Raw genomic sequence first — 13,682 nt, 5'->3', positions numbered from 1 at the left:
AATTCACTGGTAGAGAGGCGGTTAAAAGAGCCGACAAGAAACGCCAGAGGGACTGGTAATGGGGAATCGGAACCGCGAAACCTCCTGGTTGGGACACACTGCCAGTGTAATTTGCATCTGTGACTAAAGTTTGCCTGGTCGAAAGAAATTGAAAAATAAAACTAGAAAGTGCTGGAAACACTCAGCAGGTCAGGTCGCAAATGCGGAGAGAGAAACAGAGTTAACGTTTGGTATGGAAGACCTTTCTTCAGAGCTCTTCGACTCTTCCACCAGACTCGCTGGATATTTCCAACGGGTTCTGTTTTTCAAAAAAATTATTTTAGATCTCCGGCATCTTTTTAATTTTTTTTTCACGCGCTGTAACATTTCACATTCATTCCGTTCCCGGGCTGTAGTTTGTTTCTCTTCCTGCCCGTGTGAATTTAGAGACACAAAATAATCAACTCGGTTCAGAGTGTTACCTTTGTATCGTGCACCGTCTTCAGTTGTGTCCGCTGTTGCTCTCTGTATCCGTCTGGGTTACAGTAACATTCACCATGTGTTAATTCTCCCGTTATCTGCAGCGAAGCCTGACGTCTCCCTCTCTCTGGATCCCAAGAACGAAACCGCTGGGGTTCAGACCCTGATTTGTGTGGCTGCGGGATTTTTCCCGAAAGATCTGAATATTTCTTGGACCGTAACGGGAAATCTCTTGTATGAAACAGAGGCGGATCCGCTGAGGGTAAACGAGGACCATACCTACAACCTGAGCTCCCGGCTGCGGGTGACCGACTCTCGGCGGGAGTCAGTTCCCGACATCACCTGCCTGGTTCAACACGTTACAGGGAGTGTGAGGAAAAATTTCACTTTCAACCAAGGTAGGTGCTTCACACAGGGAATAAATCCCACAACCTGCTTCTCCCAATTACGGGTGAAATTTGGAAGTAAAAATAGGGATTTTTAATGGGGTATCGGAACCGTGAAAAATCCTTGCTGGAATGTCGTACCAGTGTAATTTGCATCCTGTGACTAAAGTGTGCCTGGTCGAAAAGAACTGAAAAATAAAACTAGAAAGAGCTGGAAACACTCAGCAGGTTAGGTCGCAAATGCGGAGGGGGAAACAGATTCTGGTGCTGCTGCAGCTTGTTTTCTGCTACTTATCTATTTAATACTGTTTTTCTATTACTGCTTTATTTTTATCTACCGCTTTGTTTGATTGCCTGTGAGGAAGCCAAACAGAGTTTCATTGTACCTATGTACAATAAAGATCATTCAATTCAAATTCATTTCAATTAATGTTCGGTATTGAAGACCTTTCGTCAGAACTCTGCATCTTTCCGTGTGTTCTGTCTGTTTTACATTCTAAATCTGCAGCAGCTTTTTTATTTACACTCGCTGTAACATTTCAAGTTCATTCCGTTACCGGGCTGTATTTTGTTTCTCTTCCTGCCGGTGTAAATTTTGAGACACAAAATAATCATCTCGGTTCAGAGTGTTACCTTTGTATCGTGCACCGTCTTCAGTTGTGTCCACTGTTGCTGTCTGTATCCGTCTGGGTTACAGTAACATTCACCATGTGTTAATTCTCCCGTTATCTGCAGCGAAGCCTGACGTCTCCCTCTCTCTGGATCCCAAGAACGAAGCCGCTGGGGTTCAGACCCTGATTTGTGTGGCTGCGGGATTTTTCCCGAAAGATCTGAATATTTCTTGGACCGTAACGGGAAATGTCTCGTATGAAACAGAGGCGGATCCGCTGAGGGTAAACGAGGACCATACCTACAACCTGAGCTCCCGGCTGCGGGTGACCGACTCTCGGCGGGAGTCAGTTCCCGACATCACCTGCCTGGTTCAACACGTTACAGGGAGTGTGAGGAAAAGTTTCACTTTCAACCAAGGTAGGTGCTTCACACAGGGAATAAATCCCACAACCTGCTTCTCCCAATTACGGGTGAAATTTGGAAGTAAAAATAGGGATTTTTAATGGGGTATCGGAACCGTGAAAAATCCTTGCTGGAATGTCGTACCAGTGTAATTTGCATCCTGTGACTAAAGTGTGCCTGGTCGAAAAGAACTGAAAAATAAAACTAGAAAGAGCTGGAAACACTCAGCAGGTTAGGTCGCAAATGCGGAGAGAGAAACAGTTTCTGGTGCTGCTGCAGCTTGTTTTCTGCTACTTATCTATTTAATACTGTTTTTCTATTACTGCTTTATTTTTATCTACCGCTTTGTTTGATTGCCTGTGAGGAAGCCAAACAGAGTTTCATTGTACCTATGTACAATAAAGATCATTCAATTCAAATTCATTTCAATTAATGTTCGGTATTGAAGACCTTTCGTCAGAACTCTGCATCTTTCCGTGTGTTCTGTCTGTTTTACATTCTAAATCTGCAGCACCTTTTTTATTTACACTCGCTGTAACATTTCAAGTTCATTCCGTTACCGGGCTGAATTTTGTTTCTCTTCCTGCCGGTGTAAATTTTGAGACACAAAATAATCAACTCGGTTCAGAGTGTTACCTTTGTATCGTGCACCGTCTTCAGTTGTGTCCGCTGTTGCTCTCTGTATCCGTCTGGGTTACAGTAACATTCACCATGTGTTAATTCTCCCGTTATATGCAGCGAAGCCTGACGTCTCCCTCTCTCTGGATCCCAAGAACGAAGCCGCTGGGGTTCAGACCCTGATTTGTGTGGCTGCGGGATTTTTCCCGAAAGATCTGAATATTTCTTGGACTGTAACGGGAAATCTCTTGTATGAAACAGAGGCGGATCCGCTGAGGGTAAACGAGGACCATACCTACAACCTGAGATCCCGGCTGCGGGTGACCGACTCTCGGCGGGAGTCAGTTCCCGACATCACCTGCCTGGTTCAACACGTTACAGGGAGTGTGAGGAAAAGTTTCACTTTCAACCGAGGTAGGTGTTTCACACAGGGAATAAATCTCGCAACCTGTTTCTCCCAATTACTGGTAAAAATTGGAGATAAAATTTGTAAATTTATACAAACCATATGTTGAACGCAATTCGTTCGGGTAACGCCTACAATATCTACAGTCTTTTATTGCGAAATAATTTATTTCAATTTATTGAATCGATAGAAAACTTGCGCTGTGTGTTATTGTGAATGTTTCAAATAATATGCTACTTGTGAGGGTTTATGAAAGGAACTGGATAGAGACAAGAGCTGAGGATACCTAGACTTTGGTCCCTGTCGCCGTCGCTTACTTTCTACAGAACCCGTGTGATCTGCTAATATCTCCAACATTTTGTTTCTTCGCGTGCTTGTACCAACGAAATATTCTTTTTCGGAACAGCGTTACTGCAAAACACATTCACGAGGTATGGCAGTGGGCTGCAGATATCTGCAGTGGGCTACTGGTCCAATTCATATAAATCCAATCAAATAAAACTCAAATAAATCCAATAAAATATAAATGGCGAAAAAAAAGTAGGACTTTACCGGACTTCGCCCATCGTCCTGTCTGAGTTAATATCCTTCCCCGTTCTGGACCCTTGGCCGATACTACTTGGCAACGCAAAGTTCATATTGTAAAATTAATCTAATTTATCCTGACTTCATCGATTGATAGTTGAAATTCCACGGTATATAAACTGTATTAGGCGGCCAATTGCAACTCCTGCGGCTGGGTCATAGAATTTATACCCCGAACAGGTGCGGTGCTCAGGGAACGACAACAATAGAGAAAAAAACAATGTCCGAATTGTATTTATGTGATCATTTGCCACCGAGAGAATTTTCAATTCATGGGTGGTTGCGAATAGAGAAAAAACAAAGTTCAGCGGAAGTGATTGCAGTCAGGGCAAAATTCACTTGCTCCCCGCCAAATTGTAACCAATTTCAATCGCCATAGTGAAAGTTTCGGGTGTGCTTTCGGCGAGCGCTGAATGATCAAATCCCAGGTCTCTACGATTTGCTAAATTGCAGTTTTAGGTTGCGACGGGGTGTCCCTTTCAATCGCCTCTCACTGAAATTGAATTCCTCGTCATTCCAGATTTCCCTGCCCTAAATCACGATTGCGTTGCGCTGTGCGAAAAATAAAACGGAGAAGAAACGGAATTAATGTTTCAAGGGTTCCAGTTTAACCGCCAGCGAGGCTCACTTCCCAAGCCGGTTGAACAACCAATGAAAGAAAAAGAATCAGAGTGGGACAAAGCCTGCCGTAAATGTACAACTGTAGCAGGAGCTGCTCCCACAAAAAGCGAGTTTGGGAAATTAATGGAAAATAAGTTGTAAATCGGGAATTGGAAGAGAGGGAGGAATCTGGGGAAATTGCAATCGCCATGGTAGTACTGCTGGACAAATTATTGGAGCTGTAGGTGGACAGTCCCTGAGTCTTCGCGGACTTTACCTCAGGGTGCTAACGGAAACTGCTCCCGGGAGAGCTAATGCACCGCGTTTCATTTTCCAGAATACCCGAAATCCGATTTGTCTGGAAAATAGCATTTAACCCTTTGTTGAAGAAGGGATGGGAACAGAACCCAAGAAAACTACAAGCCAATTAGTTTAATATCTGTTAAAGGTAAAATAGTGGAAGCTGTGATTAAAATATTATAGCATGGGGAAAATATTATAGTGTGCAAAAATATCAAAAGCAAAGCCAGCATGGTTTTCTCAAGGGGAAATGTTTGACCAAGGCATTGGAGTTCTTTAAAGGGGTCCCTGTTGATGTTCTGTACATAGATCTCCAAAGGTATTGGATAAGGTGGCACATCAAAGGTCTTCGCAAAAATTAAAAACTGACTGTAGGAGTTAATGTTGGGAGGGATAAAAGACCAGCTAGTCGAACAGAAAGCAAACAGCAGACAGAAATAGTTGGCAAGGTGAAACAAAAGGTATGCTAAATGGATTGATGCTGGGTTCTTAACTAATTATATGATTTGTATGAAGATGTTGACTGAATGATTGTTAAATTTGTTGATGACACCGGGACAGGAAGGAAAGCAAATTGTGAACAGGATAGAAGGAGGCTACAAAATGATTATAGAAAATTTAAGTGAGCTGGGAAGTTCCACCATATGGAGCATAATATTGGAAAATAGGACATTGTACTCTTTGGTGGGAAAAATGAGGAAGTACTAAATTAAAAATAACAAAGAAGTGGTAGGATCTTTAACCTGAAATGTTGGCACTATGGTTCTTTCTACAGCTGCTGCTTGAACTGATGAGTGATTCCAACATTTTCTGTTGTTGTTCAGATTTGCAGCATCTGCAAAGATCTGATTCTCATTCATTGCTGAATTCATTACCACTTCCCCAGCAGGAACGTCCACCTGAAATTATTTCTGTTGCTCTCTCCGTCGGGATTTCTATCTGCCTGTTTTGCACTGTGTTCTTACGAGGTCCTTAACTTGAAGCATTAACCTTGCTTCTCTTTCCACAGATGCTGTCTGAGCGACTGAGTCTTTCCAGTATTTTGTGTTTTATCCCTCTTTTATAATACACACACACACACACACACACACACACACACTCTCACACACACACACACACACACACACTCACACACACACACACACACATATATATATACAGAGAGAGAGAGAGAGAGAGAGAGAGAGAGAGAGAGAGATGGATTCCAGTTAATTGGGCCCATCCAGACCAGTATATTTTAGTGCCTGGCCAAATTAGCCAACCTTTAATGGAAATAGTTAAAATATTATATAAAAAGAACAAACTACGTACCATTTAACTAGTAACAAAGTATGCATTTAAATGAAATATAGAAGGAATTGGAATGCTACCAGAACTACTGGTGGTTGCTGTCCGGTGATGTGCAGGGAAATTTAAAGTGGAAAAGCCACTCCCCAAGGGCAGTTCCACTACCTTCTCGGAAGTCCGGAACCAGTGATATGGGCAGACAGCACAACAGGGGTCTCCCTGGTTGCAGTGAATGAGTATGCCTTCTCCTATGCCTCATCATATCCTTTGCTTCCCACGCACTGTTGCAGAACTGCCTTCCTGGTTGTTGGATCTTACTTTAGATTTCATTCACCCAGTCTGCCTGACATGAGCAGGCGTGTACCTATGTCACTGGGGTGTGAAACCCTTCCCTGGCCACCCTCACCTGGTTTAGCCTACCCGTCGAAGCAGTGTATCAGGGCATGGCCCCTGTCCCATGCAAACAGCTGCTTTGAGCCACAGGGGAGATGTGAGTGTCTGGTGGGGAGCAAAGTTAACATTCAAGCTGATTGTCCATATCCTCAAATTCTTCATAGCTCCTAATTGGAAGAAGTAGTGTAATTGTTTCATGTTTCACTCCCAGCCGTTTCATCAGTCTCCAAGCCAGAATGCTTGAAACCGCAGTGACAAAACAGTTCTGAATTGCCTTACTGCTTATTTCTCATCAGCTATCAGTGACAAAAATCATTGCTGTTTGAACATAAACACACTCAACTGTCATTATTTAAAAACTGTTCACTCTCAAGCACAGTGTAGTGTCTACCAGCCATGCAGGCATGTGCCTCTGACGCTAGTTAGAAACTGTTCTGCCCCAGGTAAGCTAAGGGAATCCTGGTTATTTTCTCCATGAGTTTTTGTTCTTTAAGAGTTGTTGCAAATAACTGATGGCCCAATTTACTGGAATCTAATGTATATATTTTATATAAGATATAGATACATATAAAAGGTAAGCGACCATAGAGCTCTGTGATCCAGAGAGATCTTAGTAAATAATTTGCTGCAGCCAGCAACCCAGAAATGGCAAGTCATTATGAAAGCTGAGCATTATTTATGTTACTGGTCATTGTGAGGAGAAGAGAATGCAAGAGGATGGAGATTATGCCTCAGCTATAAAGTAGATTTATGAGATCACATCTAGAGTTCTGTGTAGAGGATCAGGAGCTTTTCTTCAGAAAGAGTGCTTTGGAAGTGTCCAGAGAATGTTTACTGGTATGTTTCCTTTTGAGGAAAAGTTGGATAGGCTAGGTTAGCACCTCCTGGAGGTTAGAGAAATTAGAGGGGATTTGATTAACGTGTAAAAGATCCTTTACAGGGGAATTATGGAGAGAATTTTCCTTCTTTGCAGCAGAATCTAGAACTAATGTTCATCGTAAAGAAAGTATGTCATTGCCCATTTTAGACTGTTATGGTCATTCTTTTTTCTTTCAGAATGTCTTGAGTCTTTGTAACTCTCTTCCTCAAAGGGTAGAGAAGACAGAAGCTTTTTTTTTTAAGGCTGAACTACATGGATTGATAAGTAAAGGGGTTAGATGTTATTAAGGAGATGAGAATGTGGAGTTGAGGTTACAAACAAAAAAGCTACGATCTTACTAAGTAAATGAGCAGGCATGAATGGTGGCTCTGCCCCAGATTTCAATTTGTACCTTAGTATTAATATAACATGGTTGGGGCTACTCCACAGAGACTATAGGAAACTTTGCCCTATAATCCTGTGCTATATTAAAATAATAATGTGAAGATAGTCAATGATGGTGAAGGGACCTGAACCTTAGGTAAGACTGTAAAACATGGCCTTAGGCAACTCTGTTTAGTGGCTGCAAAGCAGGTTTGTGGATCCAAATCAGACTAGAGTGACATTGTAACTCAAGACATCAGATTGCAGTTCTGGAATACTGGATTTTCCCTTGACAACAGTCACACAAATAGTAAATCTAATATTAATTTTCAGATTTGGTGTCTATCTTTCAATTAGCATCTCTCCAAAGCTAGAAAATTAAACACAGTTGGGCAATTTCAGAAAAGCTCACTCTGCCCAGGAAAATGAAGAAATTAATAATAACTCTGATTATCAGCCTCTGCACATATGAAGCCAAAAAACTGGTCTGGCCATTCCACTTTTGCCATAAACATCAGGACATATGACTGGAATGTACAATAGCTGATGAGTTAGAAATTATCAAAGATAGAACTGAGTGTTAAAGGCACAAGGTTTACTTCAACAAATTACATTTTATAAAACACCTTTATTTTAAAGCAACTACAAACATTGAATGAAATGCATCATCTTTACAAATCCTTCCATGGTGAGACAATCCATAATTGAAGGCACCAGTGTCCATAAGTAAGGATACCTGATGCAGTACTTCCAGGAAACAGCTGCATTGTCTCCAAAAGCTACAACCACTCTTTAAGATATGAACATTTCATACAAAACAAGAGTTAGATTTACTCCAGATAATTAATTTGAAGAATATAAGAATAAGTAAAAGTGGTACTTTAATATATTATTTATTCTGTAGTATGACTTTGGAAGGAAAATGTGATTCAGAAACCTTCAGCTCATTTTCAGTTGTCCATTCCATGCTTGTAAAAGAGAAATACCAACAAAAGTAACATCAGACAGATTCAATTTTTAACTCCTTTGGTTATGATAGGTTCCAGTAGCAGTTTATAAATGCTTTGATTGATTATAGTGACAATCTCCAATGTGAGTCAAGAAAACATTTCATTTTAACCTCTACACACTGTCAGATTGAAATATTACCTGTCAGCTTGAAAAACAAATAGTTGTCATTTGTGCCTTGATCTAAATCAAAAATAGTGGAAGCAGATTCTGCCCTTGGTTGGCAAGCCTCTGCCTTAAACCTGCATATCGGTTAACACATGGAAGAAAGAGAAAGAACGCACAAACATCCTGCAATTAACCAATGTTGTTTGAAGAGGCAGTTGAAGTTATGCTAGTTACTTCAAGAAATGCAGCAGATTTGGGGATAGAGGGCTCAGTAAAGGATACATATTTCATGCTTTCAAGTGTGCACCAACAGTTCTGTAGGTTATTATCTGAACATGACACCGGCTTCCACTAATATTGAATACAGGATCAACAGACTGATGCACACAAAAGCTATTCAGTTGCCACATCCAGTCTGTGAATTAGGAAACAGGCATACATCAGCCTTATCCACAGTTCCAAATGGTTTGTGTATTGTTTATTTTTCATTAACAGCTTGACGATTGATAACATACATACTGTGGTAATTTTTAAGACATACGAGCAGAATTAGGAACTTGACTCTTCCAGTCTACTCTGCCATTCCATCATGGCTGATTTATTATCCCTCTCAACCCCATTCTCTTGCCTTCTCCCTGTAACCTTTGACATGCTAACTAATCAAGAACCTATCTACCTCTGCTTTAAATATACTCAATGTCTCGGCCTCCACAGCCTCCAGTGGCAATGAATTCCACAGATTCACCACACTCCGGCTCAAGAAATTCCTCCCCATCACTTTTCTAAATGGACGTCCCTCGATTCGGAGGCTGTGCCCTCTGGTCCTAGACTCACCCACTACACGAAACATCCTCTCCACATCCACTCTGTCTAGGCTTTTCAGTATTTGAGAGGTTTCAATAAGATCCTCACTCATTCTTCTGAACTCCAGTGAGTACAGGCCCAGAGCCATCAAACACGCCCACACATAAAGCAGGAAATCACAGGCTGCTGAGCCTGACATCAGTTGTGGGAATGTTATTGGAAGGTATTCCAAGGGGCCAGATATATGATAGACATGGACTGATTAAGGATAGTCAGCAAGGCTTCGTGTGTGATAGGTTATATCTAATCAATCTTACAGAGCTTTTCGAGCAAATTACCAGGAAAGTGGACAAAGGCAAGGCAGCAGATGTTGTCGACGTGGACTTCAGCAAGGCATTTGACAAGGTCCCCACATAGGAGTTGGAAAAGAAAGTTCAGTCACTCAGCATTCAAGATAAGGTGGTAAACTGGATTAGACATTGACTGTAAGAAACCAGAGAGTGGTAGTAGATGGTTGCCTCTCTGACTGGAGGCCTGTGACTAGTGGTATGCCACAGCGATCGGTGCTGGGCCCATTGTTCTTTGTCACCTATATCAATGATCTGGATAATAATGTAGTTAACTGGATCAGCAAATTTGTGGATGACACCAAGATTTGGGGTGTTGTGGACAGTGAGGAAGGCTATCTTGGGTTGCAGAGGCATCTGTATCAGCTAGAAAAATGGGCTGTAAAATGACAGATGGAATTTAGAGCAACCAAGTGTGAGGAGTTGCACTTTGGGACGACCAGCCAGGGTAAGGCTTACACAGGTCCATAATTCGTTGAAAGTGTCGTCACAGGTAGATACGGTCATAAAGAAAGCTTTTGGCACGTTGAGCTTAATAAATCAAAGTATTGAATACAAGAGATAGGCTGTTACATTGAAGTTGTATAAGCTGTTAATCTGGAATATTGTGTGCAGCTTCGGCAACCTATCCACAGGAAAGATCAGAATCAGAATCAGGTTTATTATCACCGGCAAGTGACGTGAAATTTGTTAACTTAGCAGCAGCAGTTCAATGCAATACATAATATAGCAGAGAGAATAAATAATAATAAATAAAATAAAACATAATAATAAATAAACAAGTAAATCAATTACTTGTATTGAATAGATTTTTAAAAAGTACGAAAACCAGAAGTACTGTAGATTTTTTAAAAAGTGAGGCAATGTTCAAAGCTTCAGTATCCATTTAGGAATTGGATGGCAGAGGGGAAGAAGCTGTTTCTGAATCACTGAGTGTGTGCCTTCAGGCTTCTGTACCTCCTACCTGATGGTCACAGTGAGAAAAGGGCATGCCCTGGGTGCTGGAGGTCATTAATAATGGACGTTGCCCTTCTGAGACATCGTGCCCTAAAGAAGTCCTGGGTACTTTGTAGGCTAGTGCCCAAGATGGAGCTGACTAGCTTTACAACCTTCTGCAGCTTCTTTTGGTCCTGTGCAGTAGCCCCTCCGTACCAGACAGTGATGCAGCCTGTCAGAATGCTCTCCACAGTACAACTATAGAGGTTTTTGAGTGTATTTGTTGACATACCAAATCTCTTCAAACTCCTATAGCTGCTGTCTTGCTTTCTTTATGACTACATTGATATGTTGGGACCAGGTTAGATCAGAGATCTTGACATCGAGGAACTTGAAGCTGCTCACTCTCTCCACTTCTGATCTCACTATGAAGATTGGTATGTGTTCCTTCGTCTTACCCTTCCTGAAGTCCACAATCATCTCTTTTGTCTTACTGACATTGAGATGTAAATAAGGCTGAAAGAGTAGGGATAAAATTTACAAGGATGTTGCTGGGTCTGGGCGATCTGGGTTACAAAGGGAAACAGAATAGGATAAGAATTTATTCCTTGGAACATAGAAGATTGAGGGGAGATTTGATTGAGGTATACAAAATTAAGAGGGGTATAGATAGGGTACATATAAGCAGGCTTTTCCCACTGAGTTTGGGTGGGACTACAACCAGAGGTCATCGGTTAAGGGTTAAAGGCAATAGGTCAATGGGGAACATGAGGGAAAACTTCTTCACCCAGAGGATCATGAGAGAGTGGAATGAGCTGCCAGCACAAGTAGTACATGCAAGCTCGATTTCAACATTTAAGCCAAGTCTGGATAGGTAGAGTACATGGATAGTAGTTCAATGGGAGTAGGCAGTTTAAATGGTTTTGATATAGACTAGATGGGGTGAAGGGCCTTTTCCTGTGCTGTAGTTTTTTTTATGACTCAATGGCTCTATATTAACCCTTTTATTCCCAGAATCATTACTGTGAACCTCCTCTGGACCCTCTCCAATGTCAGCACATCTTTTCACAGAAAAGGGGCACAAAGCTGCACACAGCACTCCAAGTGTTGTCTGACCAATGCCTCATAAAACTTACGTATCGTATCCTTGCTCATATTCTAGTCCTTTCAAAATGAACGCTAACATTGTATGTGCCTTCCTTCCCACTGACACAGCCTGCAAGTTAACCTTTAACGAATCCTGCATAAGGTTTCCCAAGTCCCTTTGCACCTTGGCTTTTTGAATTTTCTTCATTTAGAAACTAGTGTACACCTATTCCTTCTATCAAAGTGTATAACCATACACTTCCCTACACTATATTCCATCGGCCACTTCTTTGTTCATCATCCAGATCAGTCCAAGTCCTCTGCAGACTCTGTTTCCTCAACACTGCTGCCCTTCCACTTATCTTTGTATCCTCTGCAAATCTGGCCACAAAGTCATCAATCCCATCATTGAAATTATTGACCTATAATCTGAAAAGTTATTTCAATACCGACCCCTGCGGAACAGCATTTGTTGCTGGTTCCCTTTATTCTGACTCTTTGCTTCCTGCCAATTAGCCAATCTTCTATCCATTCCAGTATTTTTCCTGTAAAACCATGGGCTCTTATCTTGTTAAGTTGCCTCATGTGTGGCACCTTATCTGAGACTTTCTGAAAAACCAAGTAAACAACATCCACTGACTCTCCTTTGTCTATCCTGCCCATTATTTCCTCAAAGAATTGCAACAGACAATATTTCCCCTTCAGGAAACCTGATTTTGGCCTACTTTATCATGGGCCTCCAAAACCTCATCCTTAATAAAGGACTCCAACATCTTCCCAACCAATGAAGTCAGACTAGCTGGCTTATAAATTCCTTTCTTCTGTTCCCTCTTTCTTAAAAAGTAGAGTGACATTTGCAATTTTCCAATGCTTCAGAACCATTCCAGAATCTAGTGATTCTTAAAAGATCAACACTAATGCCTTCACAATCTCCTCAGCTTCCTATTTTGAAACCCTTGGATGTAGTTCATCTGGTCCAGGTGACTTACCTAGTTTTTGACCTTCCTGCTTCCCAAGCACCTTCTCCTTAGTAATAGTAACTGCACTCACTTCTGTCTCCTGACAGTCTCAAATTTCTGATATAATGAAGACTGATGCAAAATATGTATGAAGTTTGCCCCCGTTACTACATCCCCAATGTCATTTCCAGCATTCCAATATCCACTCTCAACTCTCTTTTACTCTTTATATCTGAAAAAAACTTTTGCTATCCTCTTTGATATTTTTGTCTACCTTATCTCCATATTTCATCTTTCACTCCTTGTGTTAAATTTGTCTTCTGTTAGTTTTTAAAAGGTTTCTAACTTCCTTCAACTTCCTACTATTTTTTGCTATATTATCTGCCCTTAACTTCGCTAGTTACCCACAGTTGCCTTGTCCTCCCTTTTGAATACCTCTTCATCTTTGTGATGTTTCTAAGCTGCACCTTCCGATTTGCCCACAGAAACTCCAGCCTTTGCTGTTCTGCTGTCATCCCAGTTAATGTTCCCTTCATCAGCTCCTCTTTCGTAGCAGATTATGCTGCGGTAATTTACAAAATACTATGTTGTGGTGATTCACAGTATTGGTAATCAATGAAGTATGACAGTTCTTTGGCATTAACAATATCTCTCATGAATAATTAGATCATTACTCTGGATATCATCTTCCATGACAGCGTGGGTTGTGTCCACTGAAAGGCTATTTTGTGCATTTAAAGATTTTTGTAGAAATAGAATTAGATTGTACATAAGCAGGAGTATTGTTGATATTCTGTGTGAAGATCCTAAGAAGGAAAACTATTGGCATATTTCATGAGGACAACCTCTGCAAAATGGTAGATTTAAATATAGTTCTGTATTAATATACAATTTATCTTATATGTATGAGTCTATTTGAAATATTTTATGTAAAGTAACATGCATCAGTTAGAGTTCTATTTGCTTTTCATTGTGACATAGTTTTGATTCATGTTTCAATTGTAATTTTGAAGGATTCTCCAAGAATTATTTTGCTCTGTTGACTCTTATCCTCATTGTACCATTATGCCTCTGGATTATTAATAATCGATGCTGTAAACACGAGAATGGAAAAGGTAATCAGATACATTGTTTATTTTTACT

General features: G+C 40.9%; 1 gene segment (V, D, J or C); it reads left to right on the top strand.

Moving 5' to 3' along the window:
* Positions 1-13,682, top strand: part of LOC140727205 (Ig heavy chain C region-like) — a 105,810-nt gene that overhangs the window by 75,513 nt on the left and 16,615 nt on the right. Inside the window, 4 exon segments of the C gene segment in view lie at positions 564-857; positions 1,581-1,874; positions 2,598-2,891; positions 13,553-13,654. Coding sequence covers positions 564-857; positions 1,581-1,874; positions 2,598-2,891; positions 13,553-13,654 — 984 coding nt within the window.

This window comes from Hemitrygon akajei, chromosome 5 (genome assembly GCF_048418815.1).
Source record: "Hemitrygon akajei chromosome 5, sHemAka1.3, whole genome shotgun sequence".
Taxonomy (NCBI): Eukaryota; Metazoa; Chordata; class Chondrichthyes; order Myliobatiformes; family Dasyatidae; genus Hemitrygon; species Hemitrygon akajei.
Note: the sequence above shows the minus strand (reverse complement) of the source record. Positions and strands in the feature narration are given on the sequence as shown.